Source organism: Benincasa hispida, chromosome 1 (assembly GCF_009727055.1).
Source record: "Benincasa hispida cultivar B227 chromosome 1, ASM972705v1, whole genome shotgun sequence".
Classification (NCBI taxonomy): Eukaryota; Viridiplantae; Streptophyta; class Magnoliopsida; order Cucurbitales; family Cucurbitaceae; genus Benincasa; species Benincasa hispida.
This window is the reverse complement of record NC_052349.1, coordinates 6203433-6225585: the sequence shown is the minus strand read 5'-3', so window position 1 is coordinate 6225585 and position 22153 is coordinate 6203433. Positions and strand designations below refer to the sequence as shown.

The 22153-nt window shown below is 34.9% G+C and overlaps 2 protein-coding genes and 1 long non-coding RNA gene across 6 annotated transcripts; 2 read left to right on the top strand and 1 right to left on the bottom strand.

The window, feature by feature from the left end:
* Nucleotides 1-1551: 1551 nt before the first annotated feature.
* LOC120083047 (U-box domain-containing protein 33) lies at nt 1552-7618 on the top strand. Of its 2 annotated transcripts, none has more exons than XM_039038569.1 (10): nt 1552-1756; nt 2554-2732; nt 2897-3018; nt 3221-3342; nt 4000-4104; nt 4345-4747; nt 4964-5104; nt 5542-6063; nt 6238-7002; nt 7151-7618. In XM_039038569.1, exons 1-10 carry the CDS (start codon nt 1599-1601, stop codon nt 7331-7333), a joined length of 2700 nt encoding a protein of 899 aa, XP_038894497.1. In that variant the 5' UTR covers nt 1552-1598; the 3' UTR covers nt 7334-7618. The 2 variants fall into 2 exon arrangements, with proteins under 2 accessions (XP_038894497.1, XP_038894505.1); XM_039038577.1 differs by having other exon boundaries at nt 1553-1756; nt 4967-5104.
* Nucleotides 7619-9910: 2292 nt separating this feature from the next.
* On the bottom strand, nt 9911-13074 carry LOC120093028. Of its 3 annotated transcripts, none has more exons than XR_005486249.1 (3): nt 12785-13074; nt 10832-11819; nt 9911-10718 (listed from the first exon to the last, which is right to left on the bottom strand). It is a non-coding gene; the product is annotated as an uncharacterized LOC120093028 (long non-coding RNA). The 3 variants fall into 3 exon arrangements; XR_005486252.1 differs by having other exon boundaries at nt 12791-13074; XR_005486248.1 differs by lacking the exon at nt 12785-13074 and having other exon boundaries at nt 10832-12719.
* Nucleotides 13075-14950: 1876 nt separating this feature from the next.
* On the top strand, nt 14951-21973 carry LOC120072956 (ascorbate transporter, chloroplastic). The gene is made up of 11 exons (XM_039025501.1): nt 14951-15263; nt 15994-16568; nt 17063-17170; nt 17291-17446; nt 17648-17863; nt 18367-18576; nt 18964-19101; nt 19513-19614; nt 20233-20298; nt 20516-20600; nt 21481-21973. The coding sequence occupies exons 1-11, from the start codon at nt 15209-15211 to the stop codon at nt 21576-21578; spliced, it is 1809 nt and encodes a 602-aa protein (XP_038881429.1). The 5' UTR covers nt 14951-15208; the 3' UTR covers nt 21579-21973.
* The last annotated feature ends 180 nt before the right edge of the window (nt 21974-22153 follow it).

Below are 22153 nucleotides of genomic sequence, written 5' to 3'. Positions count from 1 at the left end.
TTAGTTTGTATTAATTAATTTATGATTTTTTAATATTTTTCTTTAAATTTTGTTATATATTTGACATGCAAAAATATCATAGATTTTGGTGTTTAGCATTTGAACTTTATGAAATTTTAGTTATTAATTGTATAAATTTACATATTTTTAATTAAGAAGGCAAAAAGTTATAACCGACAACCTGGTTGGGTTAGGCTAGAAACTTTATTTGGTCATTTGGGTTGCCAACCTAACCAACCCGATTTCGGGTTAGTCCTAAAAACCGTTCACCCCAATCCAGCCCAATCCAACCAACCCGTGTACACCCCTAAATGGATTTATTGGATGAAGTTTGCGACTGCAAAATAATTTGGCAATTGCGAATATAGATAAATTGAAAATTGATTTTAAAAAAAATGTCATATGTAACAATTAGAAAATATAGCAGACATGCTTGCAATATTATATTTTTAAATTGTCACCCATGGTAAATTTCGATTTATTAAATGTTATGTGGCCAGATGACTTGGAAAATAAATATATATATTTTAATATTTTCTCTCCTCCCTCATTGTTCTCCCTCTCCCCTCTCCATTCCAAAATCTTTAAGAAAGAACTGAAAAAAAAAACCAACTTCTCCTAAGCACACTGATTGTCTCAAAGGTTCGGGACGATACGACGATCTGTTTTTATAATCACGTGGTATGTTTAGCTTGTTTTTTATCATAATAAAAAAAAACAGCTTCAAAAAATAACACAAAAACTCATAGTGGATCGTTTACAACGTTTCTATTTAATACACATTTATGGTTTTCTAATTTCCTCACCAAATTTGAGTCTTGCTCGAGTTCTTCATACTGAGAGTTTCGTATTTTATGCTCATAAAACCGTAACTTTGTATTAGAAATCCTCCATGGTGAGTCATTAAAATGTACTAAAGATATGAATCATGGTGATTTTTGTGAGTCAAACTAATTGACATTTCACTATAATGAGAGGGACATGAGAGCCTATAGAGCTCATCTAAGCAAGCCAGAGATCAATTTTTTGTTTTCAAGTCATCTTGCCACGTAAATCATTTAATAAATTTTCTATTTAAATTTAATGAATTTATTTGTAGAGAGATATTTTAAACCTAATATTTAAAACATAATTACTAAACTAACTATCTTAAAATATAGACCAAATGCACTCAATTTTTTTTTTAAATTTAGGGACGGAAGAGTATTTTTTTCTATTATATTTTTATTCATCTTAAATTCCTCCTCCCGTGAGGGAGTTGAAGATTTTTTTTTTTGGGATGAATAGACTGCGCTGTGTTTTATGAGAGGACTATCTTTGCATTTAATTTGTTCTTGGTTAATTTAATTTCTTTTAAAAACGTTCTATTTTTATTTATTATTTATTTAATTACAATTTAAAAGTGTTGAGTAAAAGTAAATATAATTTGATTGTTTTCTCAAAGAATAATAGAAAAATTATAATAATTTAATTGTTTTCCAGAATAAAATCACCGAAAATTACATGCAATGACGTGTATTTTTCATCCCCCAATCTGTTCGCATCCTCCAGACTTTGACTAGTTTATTGCAAAATTCAGTAAAGAGCGATGTTGGAAAATGAGAGACTGCTTCCAGAATCAGTCCTATTTGAACTTCCATTTCAACAAAATTTGGAGGAGTTGGCTTCTTCTTCAGTTCCACGAAGTTTCTCCTTCAATGAATCAGCGAATCGCGTCAATTGGCAATACAGAGAGCTCAAGACAGATCGGTGCAGTGTAAGAAAATGGATGAAATATTGTATATTTGCTTTCGCTTTCTTTTCATTTGCATTGTAAATTCGAGACCACTATTCTCTTTGTTCTCATCGCTGATTCATTGGCGCCAAAGACAAACGACGCTTTTGACCGAAGTAACCGGAATTAGAACTGTCAGTTGAATTCTGAAAGGGGCTTCCCTTCTCTTTCACCCCATTATGTTCCCTATTTCGAGCAAATTGATTAAAAAAAAACAAAATTATTTGGTAGTAAAGCCTAGAATTTCAAAAGTTGTCATAATTCTCGATCTTTTGTAACTGAAACTGCAATAATTGGAGAACTCCAAAAGACTTTGGTTCAAGTACACATCCAGGGCATCGAAATTCATAGGCCACGCATTTAATTTGGACACCCTTTGACCTTCCAAATGCCTGCTAAAAACTGTATAAATACCCGTTCAATGCTCAACAAATGAAAATCGAGTTGTGAATTTTGAATATTTTTCCCGTCAATTTCTAGTCTATCCGTGCTTGTTTTCTGCAATTGTACTCGTTTTAGTGTACTGGGTCACTTGATTTTTATTGGTTGAGTTCATATTGTTCACGAGCATCGTGAAACTGGCGAGAGAGCGATAAAGAGAGAGCCAGAGAGGGATTGAGGGAGGGGGTTGGGAAAAGAAAGAGGTTCATACTTTCGGTACAAAAGCAAAAGTAGTTTTACTGTCTGTACCATATCATGGCGGTTGCGAGTGCTATGCAAGCAACTACACCTCGAGCTGGTCCAATTAATTATGCTGAAGCTTCACCAATTATGATCAGCTCAAGCAGAGAGATCGAAGAAGAGCCCGTGGAAGCTATTAGTGAAGATAAAATTTGTGTTGCTGTCGGGAAAGATGTGAAAGAGTGCTTATCAGTTTTGAGATATGCACTAAAATCCTCACGTGGGAAGAAGATCTGCCTCCTCCATGTTCATGTCCCCGCACAGATGATTCCGTTAAGTAAGTCTACCTTTACACAGAGAACTGTGCATGAATATTGCTGCTTTTCTGGATTCGTGCGATAGGAGTATGATCTGAATACGATAGGGATTGTGTGAAAACCTTATACTTGGATGTTTGCATCAAACATTGACTACGTGATTGAACTTGTTTTCATTGGCCAGTGGGAACCAAGTTTCCAGCAAACTCATTGGAGAAAGAGGAGGTGAGAGCATATCACGAGTTTGAGAAGCAAAATTTGCCTAGGGTCATGAATGAGTATATTCTGTACTGTCTTCAAGAAGGGGTATGTATTCTTCAATCTAATTTTCTTGTTGGCCTATTTATATATTAAACGAAATTTTCTTTACTCTTACATAATGCATCATTAAAAATTAAATTCAGTCCCCTGTTTCATCTCAGGCATGTGGTGTGTTGCTGGCCTTGCCATCAATTTGTTCTTAATTTTATACCTCCTTATTTTCAAATGTAAAATTTATATTAAACAGGTTCATGCTGATAAATTATGTGGTGAAGCTGAGTGTATTGAAAAGGGAATAGTTGATATGATCTCCCTGCACAGGGTTAATAAGCTTGTTATGGGAGCAGCTGTAGACAAGTGTTATTCAAGGTGCAAGCCAACTCATAGCCATTTTAGATTGATATACATTCATCTAGATCTCCAACTGTTACGTTTTATTTCTTGGTTGGACATTAACTGTAACATAGGATCATATTACTTCTCTAGAATTGCCCTGTGTTTCATGCATTTACACTGTTTTTGTTCATTTTACCAACACTGCTATGTTCAGACAAAATAGTTCTTAAATATGTTTTATGCAAAGAAGGGCAAGTAAATGCTGCTAGTCCTCAAGGGGCGTTTTCCATACCACATTTATAGTTATAGAATGTATGGTATAGCAATTAGAATGAGTGTTTCACCAACACGTTGAAAAATTTCTGGCTTGTAATGAGGCTTTTATGCACCAACACCGTTATCATTGTTCAGTTCGGCAGGTGATGGCTTTGATTGATTAATAAAGATGAGAGATTTCTAAATGCAATTCCTTCTGAAGACTTAATTTTTTGGTGTTTTGGTTGCTGTTGCTAATATTTCGAAACTGGTTGACAAGACATTCTTATGTATATATGTATTGTAGGGTTAACTTTCATCACTTTCCTTTGACATTTTGTTGTTTAGTTGAAATCAACTAACGTAGAGATTTATTGGTTCATGGCTTCATGAACATTTAAACTTGAATTGCTAACATAATGATGTATATTGTAGGAGAATGGTGGATCTGAAGTCTAAGAAAGCCATCTACGTGCGTTCACATGCACCGGCTTTCTGTCACATTGAGTTCATTTGCAAGGGGAACCTCATCTGCGCCAGGTTAATTTCTGCTTGCTGCCTTGAAGATTTATTTAGATATTTGGACACGTCGTGCCCGCCTTAACTACGTACTGATCATCTTAATTCCCGAAGAAAAAGTTTCAACTTCTCTTTCACTGCTATATAGTTGATGTTTTTATCTAAATATATTGCTTGAGATTGGCGTGGAGCTCCAAATAGTCTGTCTTGACATTTGTTAAAATCTTAGAATTGACAATCTGATTAATAATGCAAGTATAGGGAGGGTAGATCAGATGAAGCCCAAGTAGAAACCATCATCACATCACCACAATCAAGTCCAGACGCTGTATCCTTAGAAATTACCCACCGGAGATCTCAGTCTCTGCCACTGGGACAGGTTAATAGCAGGGAAATTGGAAGTTCATCTTCCAATTTACGTTCTAGAGGGAGATTATTGCTTGTTGACCATTTTAGAAGGAGCATACTAGATCCTTCTTCTCCAGATATAATGAATGGGGTTCATACTGCAAGAAACTTGGATGTTAACGAGGCTATGGATGAATGGGGTTCATTAAGGAAAAGTCCTTCTGAAAGGTCAGACAATTCCATATGCTCTCCTTGTGGTGTGATTGATATGGCTTCGTCACCACTTTGTATGGTTGAGTTATGTGCAGGGCTCGAGGTAACTACTTTTCTTGAAACTTAAAGCATGTGTGTAATTTACTTCTTGTCATTGCAATATGCCGGCAAGAATTACCAGTCACATGTCTTCATGATGAAAAGCAATATTAGTTTGTTGACTTCTCTATTTAGTGGTTCATCCTATTTTGTTCTCTTCTACAATCCACCCTCTTTAACCCCAAGTAAAAACAGCCAACAAATTTCTCTCCAATTTTAGCAGTATGGGAAGATCAGTGATAACCTTTACAATCAATGTGAATGTGTGATGATGGAGGCTGCAAATGCAAGGCATGACGCATTTTTAGGGGCAATTGCATGTAGAAAATCCGAGAAAGAGACTGTTAAAGCTCTACACAGGGTGAGGTTGATATATTTAATGAGAACATTTATCTTTTTAAGTTGCGATGTTGATTCATGATTACATGTTCTTTGCATGTCTTTGATGCTCAAAATACGAAAATGCTTTTGCTTTTGAAATATAGGCCCATTTCTGCCAAGTATTCTCCTAATCCTATCAATTACATTTGAGATGTGGGCTTTTGATGCTTGCAGTTCGCCCCGAACTTTTATTATGTACAATTTTTGTTGTATCACAAAGATCAGTAAGGTGGGCCATGAGCATATTAGAAGGAGTGGGGCCTACCAATATTCTGCTTAGTAATCTCTTGTTCTTAAATAGTTGGTAGAAGCTGTTATCCATTGGAAGTATATCTTAATCCTTTCTAATGTGTTACATCAATCTACTTGATCAGTATAATCCCAACATAATTTGCTCTTGCATTGATAAATGTACAGGTTAGAGCTGCAGAAGGGTTATATGCCGAAGAACTGAAACAAAGGAAGAAGGTTGAACAAGAGTTAGCGAAGGAAAAGGCAAAACTTGAAAGTATAAAGACACAACTAAATAAAGAGATGGAAGAGCTCTTGGTTGCACAAGATCAGAAGGCAAGTCTAGAGAGAGATCTTTTAGAATCTGATCTAGCCGCAAAGGAGTTGGAGCAAAAGTTTCTTTCTGCTGTTGAATTGTTACAGAGTTACAAAAGAGAGCGAGAGGAATTGCAGATTCAATGCGACAATGCACTTAGAGAAGCAGAGGAGTTTAGAAAAAACCAATCCACAGACCGATACCTTCCACGGTTCTTTACTGAGTTCCCTTTTCGGGAGATCGAGGAAGCAACTAATAACTTTGATCCCTCCCTGAAGATTGGAGAAGGGGGATATGGAAGTATATTCCGAGGTAACTTGCGTCATACTATGGTGGCTATAAAAATCCTTCATCCTGATAGTTCTCAAGGCCCGTCTGAATTTCAACAGGAGGTGAATCTTCTCTCTTCATTTTTTGTTTAGATGTCATAAATCATTGTATATATGTTATCTTTGGGAGAGGAGGAATTTTTTTATATGTTCATATTTATTCTTTAATAAAATAAAATATTCATATTTTGATTTTGGTATTTGGTGTTCGTTTCTCTGTATTATCTGGTTTATCAGGTTAATGTATTGAGTAAGATGAGGCATCCCAATCTTGTCATGCTCATTGGTGCCTGTCCTGAAGCTTGGGTTCTCATCTATGAATACCTCTGTAATGGAAGCCTTGAAGATAGGCTAAGCTGCAAGGATAATACTCCACCTTTATCTTGGCAAACACGAATACGCATTGCCACCGAGTTATGCTCAGCCCTTATGTTTCTTCACTCAAGTAAGCCCCACAGCATCATTCATGGTGACTTGAAACCTGCAAATGTATTACTTGATGCAAATCTTTCATGCAAGCTTGGCGACTTTGGAATTTGTCGCTTATTGTCTCGAGATGAAATGCTAAACAGCGAAACCCTTGTTTGGAGAACTGACAATCCCAAGGGGACTTTTGCTTACATGGATCCTGAATTCCTTTCATCTGGAGAGCAAACAACAAAGTCAGATGTTTATTCATTTGGGATAATACTTTTGCGGTTATTGACCGGTAGGTCTGCAATGGGGATATCAAAGGAAGTGCAATATGCAATAGGAAATGGAAAGTTAGAATCCATTTTGGATCCTTTAGCAGGAGATTGGCCATTTGTTCAGGCCGAACAGCTCGCTCGATTGGCATTGAGGTGTTGTGATTTGAAGCGAAAGAGCCGCCCCGATCTCATTACTGATGTCTGGAGGGTGCTTGGACCAATGAGGGCTTCCTGTGGAGGCCCATTGTCTGTCCAGCTCGGTTCTGCCGAACACTCGCAACCTCCCCCTTATTTTATCTGCCCCATCTTTCAGGTAAATCATTCTGCCCCTTGTGCGTTTGAGTTTCAATCTTCTGCCCGTGTTTTCAGCATTTTGGTTTCACTTTACTGCTTCTTAGTTATGAACTAGAAGTCTCTAATCTTCAAGGCTTGGTTTGTTTTTCCCACATGTAAATCCAAAGGAAGTCATGCAAGATCCACATGTGGCTGCGGATGGTTTTACATATGAAGCGGAGGCTCTGAGAGGATGGCTAGACAGTGGACACGATACTTCGCCAATGACGAATCTTAGGCTCGAGCACGGGAACCTTGTCCCAAACCGTGCTCTTCGCTCTGCTATCCAGGAGTGGCTTCAACGGAACTGAAACGTTCCCATTTGTCGGTCACCAAATATGAAGAATGTGAGGAAAGGAAAAAAAAAGAGGGGGACTGGGAGGAAGTCACGGTATCTGCAACTATTCTTCTTTCATATTGCTCCCCCTCTTCTGTTTTCCTTTAGTAGTGAGTTAATATTTTAGTGTGTTTTTTATAGCTTATACAGTTTAGCGGATACGTAAAAAATGCTATCTGTTTGGATATTTATTTGTGATTAAGAAGACACTAAGCTGCGTGCCATTTGTATATAACAACGCATGGATTTTTGCCTCTTATGTTTCCTTGCTTTACTGAAAATAATAATAATAGTAGAACTATGATTCAATCAATAGTATCCTACAGGTTGTAGGTTGTTGGGTCAGATGGGTGTTTCGTGACATTAGTTGGAGTGTGGTAAACGAGGAAATTTTCTTCAATTTTTCCTTGAATCACCTCCTCCGAATCTACACAAAATTCCTATTATCTTCATCATTGTGATACATCAAATCTGGTGTTGGTGTCCGATCTTTTCATTGATCACAACTATGTTACTTGGAGTCAATCAATGCTGCTAGTTCTTTCAATTCGAAATAATTTAGGGTTTATCGATGGATCCATTCTTAATAATCACGTTGTGACTGCTTGGATCTTGAATTCCGTATCTAAAGAGATTTCTTAATAATCACATTTTTCAATTGAAGCGTGATCTTCCTACTTTGACTCCAGATTAGCATTCTGTTATGATGTATTTCTCCAATATGAAGAGCATTTGGGATCAATATGTTACCTATCAACCTACTTGTACCAGTGGACATCTTGATGTGTTTGTTCAGGATGAGTATCTTCTCAACTTTCTCATGGGCTTCAATGAGACCTACGGTCGTTCCCGATCTCAAATCTTATTGATTTATCCTCCTCCTTCCATAAATAATGTAGTTTACCTGATCACACAAGAACAACAACAAAGATCTGTTCTTCTTTTGTCATCTTCTCCTGCGATTAGTCTTTTTGTCAATAACGCTATTGCTACTTCGAAAGTTTCTTCACAAGAATCCTCTAGCTTTGGCTCAAATCAACAACGTAAAGATCGTTCGGTTTATTATGGAATCTTAGGACGCACTGTGGGTCGGTGTTACAAAATCCACGATTATCCTCCTGGATATCGCACTAAAGGAGGCCAACGACAATAGTCTTCACAATCTGGTAACAGTTCAGCTCCTCTATCCATAAATGTTGTTGCCAATGCTTCGATTAGTCATGTTTCAAATGTGGTCAATGTTGTGGCTACTGCTTCCCAATCTTATGATGCCATTCTTGCACAATGTCATGAGATTCTCAATATATTGCAATCTAAGCTAACTGCAGTTAAAATAGAGTCGGATGTTACTACATCTTATCTAGTACGTATTTGTCCTACCATACCCACTTCTAATTCCTCTTGGATAATCGACTCAGGAGCATCGACACACATATGTTTTAATGCTGCCATTTTTAATTCCTTTTTTCCTATTAATTCCACTATCATATTGCCTGATGCAACACGATTGCCTGTTCAATATGCTGGTTCTATTTGTTTGAATGAGTCTCTTCATCTTTAGAGGGTTCTCTATGTACCACAGTTTCAATATAATCTGATTTTCGTCAATACTCTAGCTTCTGATGTCTCTGTCTTGGTGAATTTCTTTGCTGATTCATGTACAATTTAGGACAAATCCACTTTACGAATTGAAAAATACAACTAATGAGATTATGTGGATCTAAACTCCTCCAACCTGATAAGGAGTAAAAGTCAGTTGTACTACTAAACTTTACTCACTGGTAACTATAGTTCAAAACCAAGTTCTTATTTTGATTTTTGTACTCTCTCTCTCTTAATGTCCATTTTCATTTATGTAATTCGTTTTTACTTTGTAGTCTTTTTGGATATTTGTAGTAGATAATAAAACGAGGGAAAAAAATCTAAAATTATATCACATTTTAAAATATTCGCAAACATAGAAGTGTTGACTAGTCAATCTTTGAGTTTTTTTCTAATTCTCAATTTCACCCTTCATTGTCTTGTCTTGTTGCACACTTTCTTCTTCTTCTTTTTATTTTTTATTTTCTTTTCTTTCTCCAATTTTTGTTTCTTCTCTCTCTTTTTTTGTTTTATTTCATTTGTCCAGTTTTTGCTTCTTCCTTTTTTTTTTTTTAATAATAATTTTCATTCTTTTTTCCTTCCCTATAACATGAATACTTGAATTATATGTGGAGACATAAAAGTTAATCAAGTTCGTATATATAGCCAAAGCGTTCTATAGTATAGGGATAAGACTGAGTACCTTAACTTGGGTATACTATGGATGCAACACACTTTGTATTTGATACAAATGACACACACTTTGTATTTGATACAAATGACGTGATCCTGAATCGTTCATATAGAGACATGCGAGTGGAGGTGTCCTATGCAATGAGTTTGCATAAGATCAGACATTTTTTACTTTATTATTAAAACTGACTATTTCAATTCGATGACTTAGGTAACCCGATTTTAAATTTAACATAAATTTAACCATAAAGAAAGATACTAAAGTGTAATCCACCAAAACATAAAATACCAAATTAATAGCATAAAAATTAATCAACGAAATACATATTACAAAGTTCTTAGTACAAACTAGAGAAACTTGAAACATTATCACTTTGTCCCACCACAAAGTTCTTAGTACAAACCAAATTAGTAACATAAAAATTAACATGAAGACTAGAAAATAGAGAAACTTGAAACACCCAAATCTTAAATCTCCATAACATCATCATCATCAACATCATTATCACTTTCACCACCACCATGATCTCCCAAAACATCAGTCTCTAACTCTGGTTCACCTAAAGATAAATTGGCTACTTCCAACATACCAACATCTTCAAAAGAATCAAAACTATCTCCAGCAATGTCCCATGCTTTAATCTCTCCTCTTGAATATTTTGAAGTACCCCTTGACAAAACGCGTAGATTGTTTTGAATATATACCACATCTTTTGCACGTCGAGGTGTCAACTTGTTCCTTTTGAGAAAGTTAATAAAAGAGTACGTGCTCCAATTTCTCTCACAACAGAAAGAGGAAGAAGGTTTCCTGAGTATTTTCAATGCAATTGGTCGAGGCATTGGGGCATTAGACCCCATGAGTGGTCCACCAACTTATAGGATCAATGATACATCTTTGAGCTATGGAATCAAGATCATTGAAATCTCTAGATTTGGTAGAAAAGTTTGCAAATGTTCACTTTTGCACGATCCCCAGGGTCACTAAAATATTTCTTAAAACACTTTATCCTCTCTCTCGATAGTTTGTATCTTGGTATGAGGTCACTCGATTAGGGAACTCTAAAAGCCATTCTTCACTATAGTACCTAAATAGAAGTTTTAAAGAACGTTAAAACTCTTACAAAATATAATCTATAAGGTTAGAATATAAGATAAATAAAAAAATATATAAGATAAACAAGATAGTGTAATTAAGTACCTCGGATTTAAGGAGTGTGCTAAACAATGAAGTGGAGTATTGTTTTTAGTCCAACGATCAATGAGAATTTTATACACCACGTCATAAAAAGAGAAAAAGTCACTAGGTTTAGTTGGTTTCAATCCTTCATGCTTATAAATAGTTGTCTTCACCTTTACAATCATTTCATCCCATCATACACCAAATATAGACAAAGTGCATCTGTATCACAAGCTCTAATCATGTCATAGATAGGTGCAGTGAAGGCAAGAATGTAATCAATTTTGTCCCACCATAAGTCGTTAAGCACCAAATCCTTCACACGCTTTGTCTTTACCACATCACCTTCCATATAATTTGCGCATTTATCACTAATGATCATGGCTTGTAAACCACCTTTAATAAGTTTAAACCTTTTAAGCATGATGATAATAGATGAAAAACATGTTTCAACCACAGAAAACAATTTCAGAGATATAAATTCATTAAACATGGCAAGCCGTATCGAATGATTCATAATAAAAAATTTCACAAACCTGACTTCACTAGCAATCAGAGAACCAACTGCACTCCTTATACACAAGTGGGTTGTTTTCAACATTCTTAGCAGCACATATATTCTTCAAAGCAAGGTTCAAGATATGCACTACACATGGTGTCCATACAATCGTGGGAAATTGTGATTCGATAATTTGTCCTGCGGCTTTTCTATTAGGAGCAGTGATATGCCCAATTTCGTTAATAACTTCTTTAATCAAATTTGTAATGAAGTACTTATCTTTAGTCTCGCCAGAACAATCCATTGACTTTAGAAACATAGGTTGTCCTTCTGAAATTGCCATAAAATTGATCAAAGCCCTCCTTTGTGAGTCACTCCATCCATCACTCATAATATTCACCCTTTTAGTACGCCATCTATCTCTAATTGGAATCAATAACCATACAATATTTGTCTTTTCTTTCTGAAGAAGAGTCATCATCAACATATTATATCTAGGAGACAAATATCCTGACAAATGATTTACAATATAAGCAAATGCTCCTTTAAAGTGTGGATTTCTCGCTAAATGAAATGGCAAACCAGCTGAATAAAATATTCGGGCAATTAGTGAATGTAATTGATCTCGTGATGTATTGTTGAATGATTTTTCAATTGCACTTGTATCATTACTATTATACTTTCTCTTCTTCTCAAAGTCCAATTTGCTTGTAATAGGAGAATTACTGACATTAACACCACCAATTGTTATGACCGGAGGTGGTAAGGGAACATTCTTTGGACCTTTTCTTTCTAGGCGAGCCTTTACTTCTTCTTCCAATTTTTTCATTTTACTTAAAATGGAAGAAGTGACTTTTAAACAAGGTCCAATTCCTTGACCACTTATCTTCAATAAATGAGCTCTAACCCGTGTATAAGAGCTTTTCTTTGAAATATTTACAAAGGTTACATTGCCAATAGAAATTTCAACCCCATCGTCTAATTTTTGAATTTTGGTCACATATTTTCAAAAGATTTCGTATCATTTTAACAATGGAGGAAGATGAGTTTATGGAAGGATTTTGATGATTAACTTTGGCATGACGAAGATGCCATATTTGATGGTTTGTCATGATATCTTATTAGACATTCATTCCAAATCGACATAAATCTGCAGCCATGCCAAAAATGGATTTCACGATAGAAGATCCATTATAAGAATCAGAAAATATGGGGGCAAATAATTTCCTGAGAAGTAAGAATATTTAAACAAGAACAGAGCCAGAAGTTGTACGATAAACAAGAAATGAAAAGAAATGGAAATGGAAATTAAAATTTTAACTTACTACTGTTAAAAATTAAAATTAAAAACCTAAATAAAAGATTTAAAGGAAATGGAAATTTCAGAGATGGAAATGAAAAGTTCAAAACTAAGATTAAAAAGAAATGGAAATCAAAATTGAATTGAAAGAACAAACTGAAGAAGAAGAACGAACGTTAACATTGATGGTGAGCTGACGAACGAGCCTTTGCTTTCAGGCGTCGATGGCGAACTGAAGAACGAACGAAGCGTCGATAGCGGAAGTCTGGTCGACGACGAACTGAAGAACGAACGAAGCGTCGACGGCGGAAGTCTGGTTGATGGTGAGCTGAAGAGTGAACGAAGAACCAATTTGAACTGAGGATTGAAGAACGAAGAATGAGGAAGAGACGAAGAGTTGTGTCATCGGCTAGGCTGAAGAACTGAAGAAGCGAAGTGCTAAAAGAGGAAGAGAACTAAAATTTTAGTTTTAGGGACTTCTTTTTTAGTTTTACTTTTTTTTTTTAATTTATAATAATATTATAAATTATAATTCAATAATTATATTAATAAAAACATAAAACTAAGTGGATTATTTTAAATTTAGCCGAGAACAAAGAAATTTTAACTCGGCGGCGTATCCCCTTCACGTATCTTGAAGGAGATACACGTATCCAAAATTAGTAATAATAATAAAAAAAACAGATACTTTATTTTGCGTTTTTGACACGTATCTACCATGTATCTAGACATATCAGTATTAGATACATATTTATACCGATTCTCTGCACCTTTTGAAGTATCCGTGTTTCATAGATGAACGATCTTAGACCACCGACGAACAATCGAAGATGGATGAAGAGCGAAATTGCCGATGAATACATGCGAATTTCAAATGTAAAAAGGTATGCTGGGAATTTTCAAAAAATAAAATCACACTTACGTAACTCTCTCTATTTTTTTTATATATATATATGTGTGTGTAAATAGTTTGTGATTTTTTTTTTTTTTAACTTATAACAATTTCCCTTTTTAAAAAATAGTTTTGTAATGAATTCCTACTCTCTATATAATAGAAATTAAAATAGTCACATGTTAAAAGAGCAATAATCAAAGTAAGGATCAAAATCAATTTCAAAGTAGATGTTTCGATAATATGAAAATAAAAATGGACTAAAGTTAAAAAGCGGACAAACTATGTTAAGGGATTGAAATAAGTTTGAACTAGCTAAATTTTTCAATCATTTTATCAAATTTAAACTCATAAAGTAGCCATATTGTGTGCTACAACAAACATAAATCAACTAACATAAAGTGGAAAAAACTTGCCATCTCAAGCTAGGGCTTTGTCCAAATCACAACTGGATATTTGGGGAGACAAGTTTAATGAGGTGCAATAGAGAGAGGTGTTTACATCTCTTAATTTGTATTATTTGCAATGTTCTTTTGTTCACTTTTTTTTTTTTAAATACTTTTCAGATATTTTCTGGCAATATTATATGATATATGTGTTTTTAATAATATAAAGCCACCTCAAATATCTCGAGAGGTGGATAAGAATGACAATATTTTTTTTCTTCTATGTTCAACAACATATGAGAGTGGAGAGATTTGAACCTTTGATCTCTTGATCGTTGACATAATAATGTTCTGACTAGTGGAGTTACTCATGAATCAATAATAACAATGTTGGTTCACACACACAAGTTTTCTTTTGACTTTTATATTAATTAAAATGAATGAATATTATAGATGATAGTATTGACAAACGATAATTTAGCATTATTAAATATCTATGAGAGATATTAAAAGTTGTAGTCAGACCATACATTCAATAATTAAAAGGAGACAACTATTATCAGACTAATCAAATTAAAAATCTTTAAATCTACTTTTGCTGTTCAAATCGAACATAGCTCAACTAGTTAAAATTAAAGGTCGTAAATTCTCTCAGACCTATACATCACTGCATCGCTGAACTAAAAAGAACCAAAAAAAATTAAATTTATTTTGAAAATTTCACTAATTTTGAGTATTTTATTACACAAAATAATAGAAAATCGAAAAATATAAATTTTGTGAACCGGTTGAATTTAAACTTTTAAAATCTTAATTTAAATATTTTCAAAACAAATTGAAAAAAAAAATAAAATAAAAACCAAAGTGGCAATTGACAAATAAGTCAGGTAGAGGCGAACTCGTGCAAGAGAGAGAGTCAAGTAGCGTCTCAAGCGAAACCTGTCTTTAAGGGCATTTTAGTCATTTTCTACCCATAAAAAACAGCCCTTCCATAACGCGGAGGGTGATCTGCCACGTGTCCATCTCTGAATCCCTTAATTTTGTCACTTCACAACAAATTTCTTCGCGCTTGTTGAGAGAGAAGAGAAAAATGAGGAGGGAGAAATAGAAACAGAAAGGAATATTATGAATCTCTAAAATCAGAAACCACTGCTTTATCTTCTACAGTTCGAAGAACGTCAGATACTTGCAGGCTACAGGTTGAGCGGCGGATTTTTCGATAATCTTTTGCGCTGTAGCTCAACCATGTGCTCTGTTTTTCGTCTACAACAGTGTTTTTCTTGAGTTCGAGTAGCTTACTGCAGCTTATTTTCTGTTGGAAATGGCCATCGGCAGCTTGGTTTCTAATCGGAACTTTGGTTCCTTCGACGGCTCAGGTAATTTTTCTGTAATTATCGTCTTATTTTGGATGCTTCTTATTCGAAATCGAACCGGTAGTTTGGTTCATGCGTTTTGTGTATACTTTGTAATTCAATGCTTGTTTGCTGTTGTACCTGCATTTTGTTCTTCTGCATTTCGTTTATTCGAGGTTTGATTTCGAGTGAGTGACGTTCGGAAGTGTTTCGCTTGTCGTAGAATGGAATTGGGCTTAATTTCCCGCGAACTTTCTTGTAGATGAGGATATTTTCTGTGACAGTTGGTTTTCTGTTGATTTTTCTTGCAGATAGTTGTTCTTAATTCGGTTATTTTCGTTGTCTGCTCTACCGTTATGTGAATTTTAGGAGTATTGTGTTTCGTGGTATGTGTCTAATTTTGTTGTGTATTATAGTTAAGGAGTATTGGATACTTCCTTGGACCAAAATGTTGCTATTTATTCACACTTTCTGATTTCTTATTGCCAATTATGTTGCATCGACTTTGTTATTTTGGTTTTCAATTAAATTGATTATTTATGGAGAAAATGTTCTGATGGCAATTGCTACCTTTCTGAAAATGGCATCTGTTAAATCTTCCCTTTAATCTACTTTTCCGTTCTTAAGTTTTCTTAAATTAATTACCACTAGTTCTGTTAGTTATTTAATTTTTTCTCTGTCTTTAAAATTTCGATTTGGATTCAATGGCCACTCTTAAGGAAACACATTTGATTGTCTACCCTTGTTTTTGCAGGAAGGGTGTGCAAGACAGAGAAAGCTTCTTCTCACCACGCGGTAGAACGTTCAGTTATTTTTGCAGCTCACTATGGACAAGGACGGCCAAACTTGTTTTTTAGAAAGTCACTTGGTTGGAGATTAAATAGTTCTTCTCCTAAGATCTCGTGTTCCACATTTCTTCATGCTATTACTCAAGATGGGAAGCTTTTCAAGCCACTGGGAATTTGCACAGATGAAACTTCTGGACCAAGATTGCCATTTGTCAAAAGTACCATCACTTGGTCAAGAAGAAAATGCAGATGTTATCCTCAGTGTACTAGTGCTTGCATTCTAACCAGTGGACCTAGTTGGCTGCAGTGCCAAAAGTCTCGGCATGTTAAGGTCGATCGAACTTCTGCTAATTACAAGTCAAATGACTTTGATATAACGAAAGGAGATGTGGATGCGTTGGCATTGGCAGAGGGGTCAGGTGATGCACTTTTTATCGAAGGCAATGAGCAGATAGTATCGCCTTGGTGGGAGAGTTTTCCAAAGCGTTGGGTGATTGTATTGCTTTGTTTTTTCTCCTTTCTACTATGCAATATGGATCGTGTGAGTACTATACCTTTCCTGTTGACACTTACCTTGAATCAAAGTCATTTGTTTTTAATCTGAGAACATGGAACCATTGAACATTCTTTCAATTGCTTTGTCATTACTTCCTTTAGAATCGGTGGTTCATGTCCAATCAGTGACTGTGTATCATGTTAAGATGTTCTAATTCAGAATAAAAATATAATGTCAGTCACCAATCAGCAACTGTGTAATTTGTTATGATGTTCTAATTCAGAATAAAAATGTAATGTCAGTGCACAGCAATGACTTGTGTATTTAAGGCTTGCTTGAGCAATGTATATTTTCTGTTTAGATAGTGACTAATGATCAACTACAATAGTCAGTCAATTAAAGCACGTGTGTACATTTTTGTTTGCAGAAAAAATGGTATCCTTGTAAAGGAGCAATTTTACAATTTCTTCAATATGCTGCCATGAGCAATATCAATGTACTTGCTTTGTGAGCTAAATGTATGAACAAATTTTCTGTAGGTGAACATGAGTATTGCCATACTCCCAATGTCGAAAGAATTTAATTGGAACAGTGCAACAGTTGGCTTGATCCAGTCATCTTTTTTCTGGGGCTATCTTCTAACGCAGGTTTGATTAGATTATCACAGTTATTCCTGACATAACTTATTCTTTTTGTTAATTTAGTGCATTGGACTTGGAGATAGAGCAAGTGTACCAAATATAACGTGTTTGTGTTTGATTGGTTAGATTGTTGGGGGGATATGGGCAGACAAAATTGGTGGGAAGCTTGTGTTGGGTTTTGGAGTAGTGTGGTGGTCAATAGCAACTATATTGACACCAATTGCTGCAAGAATTGGGCTTCCTTTTCTGCTTACGATGCGTGCTTTTATGGGAATTGGTGAGGTAGGCTTTGTGCTCTACTTTTGTTCATGTGTTCAACTAACATATTCTGATCATCATGAGTATCAACAAGCGCCTTTGTTCTTTTTTTTCCTTTTTTAACCAAACCATTTGGCGTCAGGTGGATCACATCATCTCAAAAGACTATTTTTTGAGTTTATATCTTATAGAACTCTCTATTTGTGTCATGTGCCTTCTTTGCAGGGTGTTGCTATGCCTGCAATGAACAATATTATATCAAAGTGGATTCCCGTATCAGAGAGAAGCAGATCACTTGCACTAGTGTACAGTGGCATGTATCTCGGTTCAGTAACAGGATTGGCTTTCTCACCTATGTTAATTCACAAATTTGGATGGCCATCTGTGTTTTACTCATTTGGTTCTCTCGGAAGTATATGGTTTGCACTGTGGCTAACAAAAGTAATTTTCACTTCTTCTGCATTTAAATTATAATTTTAACCCCGCGTATTAAAATAGACAATTTTAAACATGCAAGTAGATAGTTCTTCACTCCACTAGAGAAAATCGAATTTATGTAGCCAGATCTAGGCAGTGAGAAAAGAAATATGCCGTTGAGATGCACTTGCTCATTTCATATCATCACGAAGAGAAGATCTAGGCAGTGAGAAAAAAAAAATGATGAGTTATCATTAAATATATGGCCACTCAATTCTTCATGTTATTTGGGCATAATTAATCGTTGAAAGAAAATTAGGTTATAGGAAAAAACAGAAACGTTGAGTTGCTCTTGCTCTTTTCATATCACTTTGTCGAATAGAAGGTCTCTCCTTTTGCCTTTATCATTATCTTTCATAGTCTTTTCAATGAGAACTTTCAATTTGCCGTCCCAAAAAAGAGGAAGATGTTAATAAAAGAAAGAAAAAAAAAGGCTCTCCTATCTTCTCATCCTTGTTTATTTCCAGGCATATAGCTCCCCAAAAGAAGATCCAGGTCTCAGTGCAAAGGAAAAGAAGATTATCTTTGATGGAAGCATTTCAAAGGAACCTGTGGAAGTTATTCCGTGGAAATTAATTTTATCAAAAGCACCTGTTTGGGCTCTTATAATCTCCCATTTCTGCCATAATTGGGGAACCTTCATTCTGTTGACGTGGATGCCCACATACTATAATCAGGTAATTCAGGAGTTTCAGCATTTATCTCTAGTTAATGATGCACTTACATCTAGACATACCAGAAAATAACTGTAGAAATGAATAATCAGGTTGTAAAAAGGTTCGCTCGTAGTTCTGGTGCATGAGTTATGTACCAAGTTAAGTAGTTTTACCAAACATGCATTTAATCAATTGATTCTACTGAAGCCCGAATGAAGTCTCAATAGCAAAAATTTTGATCCTGGATGACAAAAGCTTAGCTTAAGCAAATTGCACTTCCAGACTCCAGTTTATTGGACAATCAAAGGTTTTCCGTACTTATGATAATTATGTTAACGAAGATTGTAAGTTCAGCATTCAGAAACAGACATCATAACATTTCAATTGAACTATTGGTTGCTGTCTCAGGTTTTGAAGTTCAACCTCACCGAATCTGGACTCTTCTGTGTTCTGCCATGGTTGACCATGGCTGTTTTTGCAAATATCGGAGGATGGATTGCAGACACACTAGTGAGCAGAGGTTTCTCCATCACTACAGTTCGAAAGGCAAGATTCTTTCCAGCTTAATTGTGTGTCAAGTAATTGCATGATGGTAGGGATTATGCTCTGGTTCTCAATTTTATGAGTTATTTCTTCAGAAGGGTTTACACATTTAATCTGCCCTGTTATCTGCTAGATGTTAATTCGTTTGTACAAGTATCCAATGTAAATTTCGCTGGGTAATCTGTTTCAAATAGACGAATATAGTACAAGATGCACTCATTTTGTCCACTGTCTACACCTGCATTAACTATATTTTCTCCTTGTGCAAATAAATTTGTGCCTTACTGGAGTTCTAGGTTGTATTTCTATGCCATAAAATACATGAATTTTAGCCTAGTCACTCAGGTTTATGAATGAACTTTCTACTTAGTCCATGTGGTAAATAATTACGGTGGAGAATGTTCTTGGATGCAGATCATGCAATCTATTGGATTTCTGGGACCAGCTTTCTTCCTTACTCAGCTGAGCCATGTTAGAACACCTGCTATGGCAGTATTATGCATGGCATGCAGTCAGGTATTCGCATTTTCTTACACAGGAAGCAAAATATCTTAAGCTTTGATTGATCAAATATTATAAAGAAAGTACAATTACTTAAAACTGTCGGAATTAGCTGACAAAGAAGGCAACATGAAAAGGATAAATCCCACACCTCCCCATTTCCCAGGGTCTACCACAAAAAATTCTGGCATTCCTTTCCCTCCAAATCCACCAAAATATGGATCTGGTAGCTCCTTTAAGTTTTGGCCTTTTTCCTATAGGATCAACAATCATCAAGTTGAAGATAAATTAATAGTTGAAAAAATTGCTTTATAGAGACAGAAAGGCCATCAGGTGAAGATAAGCTGACAACATAAGGTCGAGATAAGAGTTAAGACTTGGGACATGTTTGGATTGTTTTTTTGTGTGCTTCAAAACCGCTTTTTAATCACTTAGAAAGTCAAATCCAATCATGTCCTAGCATTCGCCCGTTTTGATTCTCTTGTGAATGCGAGTACCCTAATTTTCAATTGAGTTTATTTTTTTCCCTTCCTTATTCTTCATATAAACCTTAAACATTTTGTAATTTCCTTGTAATTATGTGGGGGAAATCACTGTAAATGCTTGGTTTGATTAGTAAACTTTTCTTCACAGGGATCTGATGCATTTTCACAATCCGGACTCTACTCCAATCACCAAGACATTGGACCACGATATGCTGTGAGTTGACAAAATGCAGCTAAATCGGAATTATTGTATCTCGTATTTGTGCAGTATTATTGCCCCTGAATTTTAAAACAATTGGCGAGATGCGTATTGCATGAGTAATCGTGAATGTTTAGTATTTTGACAAACGACAATGATTGATCGTGCTTTCCACTCGTAGTTTTAATCATCATATCATGCCCTTTTAAAAAAAGATTATTTTCATATACAGGGAGTATTGTTAGGATTATCAAACACCGCCGGCGTGCTCGCTGGTGTCTTCGGTACAGCTGCAACTGGATACATACTCCAACGAGGTTAGATATAAAACATTTCACTTCTATTCTTCTTGTATTCTAAAAAATGTTTAAGAAGTTCCCAACTTCTGTCAAATTAATCTAACTTTAAAATGTCTAATAAACCTTCAATTTTTCAGTTTTGTGTCTTCCCTAACATATTATAAAAAATTTAAAAAAAAAAAAAAAAAAAAAAACAATTGATCTTTTAAATCCGAACTCTCAATTTTGTGTCTAATAGGTCAATAAACTTTAGGGCTTATTAAACGCAAAATTGACAGTTTAACAATGGATTAGACTGACCCTTTTTTTTTTAATTACATTTGAAGATTAAATTGACACAAATCTTGTTATATACTTTAAAAAAATTAGAACCAAACATATACAATCTCGAAAGTTTAGACTCCATCTGATAACCATTTCGTTTTTTGTATTTGATTTTCGAAAATTAAACCTATTTTCTTACAATGACTTGCATCTTTGAATTCTTAGCCAAATTTCAAAAAGAAAAATAAAATTTTAAAAGCTATTGTTTTTAGTTTTAAAAAAATTGACTTAGTTTTTTAAACCATTGGTAAAAAATAGATGACAAAGGAAGAATTTTGGATGTGGAAATGGTGTCTATAAACTTAATTTTCAAAAACAAAAATAAAAAACCAAATGGTTACTAAACATGGTCTCATTGACTAAATTTGTAATTTAATATTTTTCTTTTTTTGCAAAAGTTTTCTTAAATTTTTTTAAAAAAAAAATAATAAAAAAAAAAAACTGGCACATCCAATAGAGATACGTCACCTAATCATTTAATGAGGTCAATCAAATTGAACAAAAACATGAAGATTGTGATCTAAATTTGCAATTTTAACTTTATTTAAGCAATTTCGATTTTGGGCTGGTGCAGGGTCATGGGACGATGTATTCAAGGTGGCAGTTGCATTGTATATCATAGGCACATTAGTCTGGAATATCTTTGCAACCGGGGAAAAAGTTCTTGATTAAAAGGGGAGGATTTTGTAGAAGGCAAAACAAGAGGAATGCTTTCTTCTATGCTAATAAACAGAACCCATCTTCTATGGTAAATTTAATGGAATAGAAAACAGGCAAGTCTGAACAACAGAAAAGAAAACCCACCCTCCACAGCTTACCCATTTTTCTTTTTCCATAAAGTCGCTGATGCCATGGCGACAGCTTCCTGTGTTCCCTTCAAAAAAGGGAGGCAAAAGAAAAAAAGAAAAAAAAAAAGATGGATAAAGAAAAAAAAATCCACATACAAATTATCCCACTCTTCCACTTTTTACTGTCTTTGTCTTTGTATAATGAAGTTGTTTATTCCCCTTGATAGTGTTTGGCATAAAACTACACGAGTAGAAGAAAAATTTAATTGTTATTTGTCATCTTAGGGCATTGTTCAAATCTCTCGCACTGCGTTAAGAAAGAAGAATGTTGATATCAAATTTTAAAAGATGATACTTTTAGATTTGATGGATACGATTGTACAATCTAGATTTTTTTTAAAAAAAAACAAAACAAAAAGGAAAACCAGCGCCACTAACCAACTATTTAAAAAGTAAACC

Excerpts from the sequence above, each read along its gene's own strand:
- LOC120083047 (XM_039038569.1), top strand. The coding sequence starts at position 1,599 with ATGAGAGACTGCTTCCAGAATCAGTCCTATTTGAACTTCCATTTCAAC. Across the intron at positions 1,757-2,553 it reads TCAAGACAGATCGGTGCAGT|CTCAAGCAGAGAGATCGAAG; the intron begins GTAAGAAAATGG and ends AATTATGATCAG. Across the intron at positions 3,343-3,999 it reads GTAGACAAGTGTTATTCAAG|GAGAATGGTGGATCTGAAGT; the intron begins GTGCAAGCCAAC and ends TGTATATTGTAG.
- LOC120072956 (XM_039025501.1), top strand. The coding sequence starts at position 15,209 with ATGGCCATCGGCAGCTTGGTTTCTAATCGGAACTTTGGTTCCTTCGAC. Across the intron at positions 17,171-17,290 it reads GGGGCTATCTTCTAACGCAG|ATTGTTGGGGGGATATGGGC; the intron begins GTTTGATTAGAT and ends TTGATTGGTTAG. Across the intron at positions 19,102-19,512 it reads CCATCACTACAGTTCGAAAG|ATCATGCAATCTATTGGATT; the intron begins GCAAGATTCTTT and ends TCTTGGATGCAG.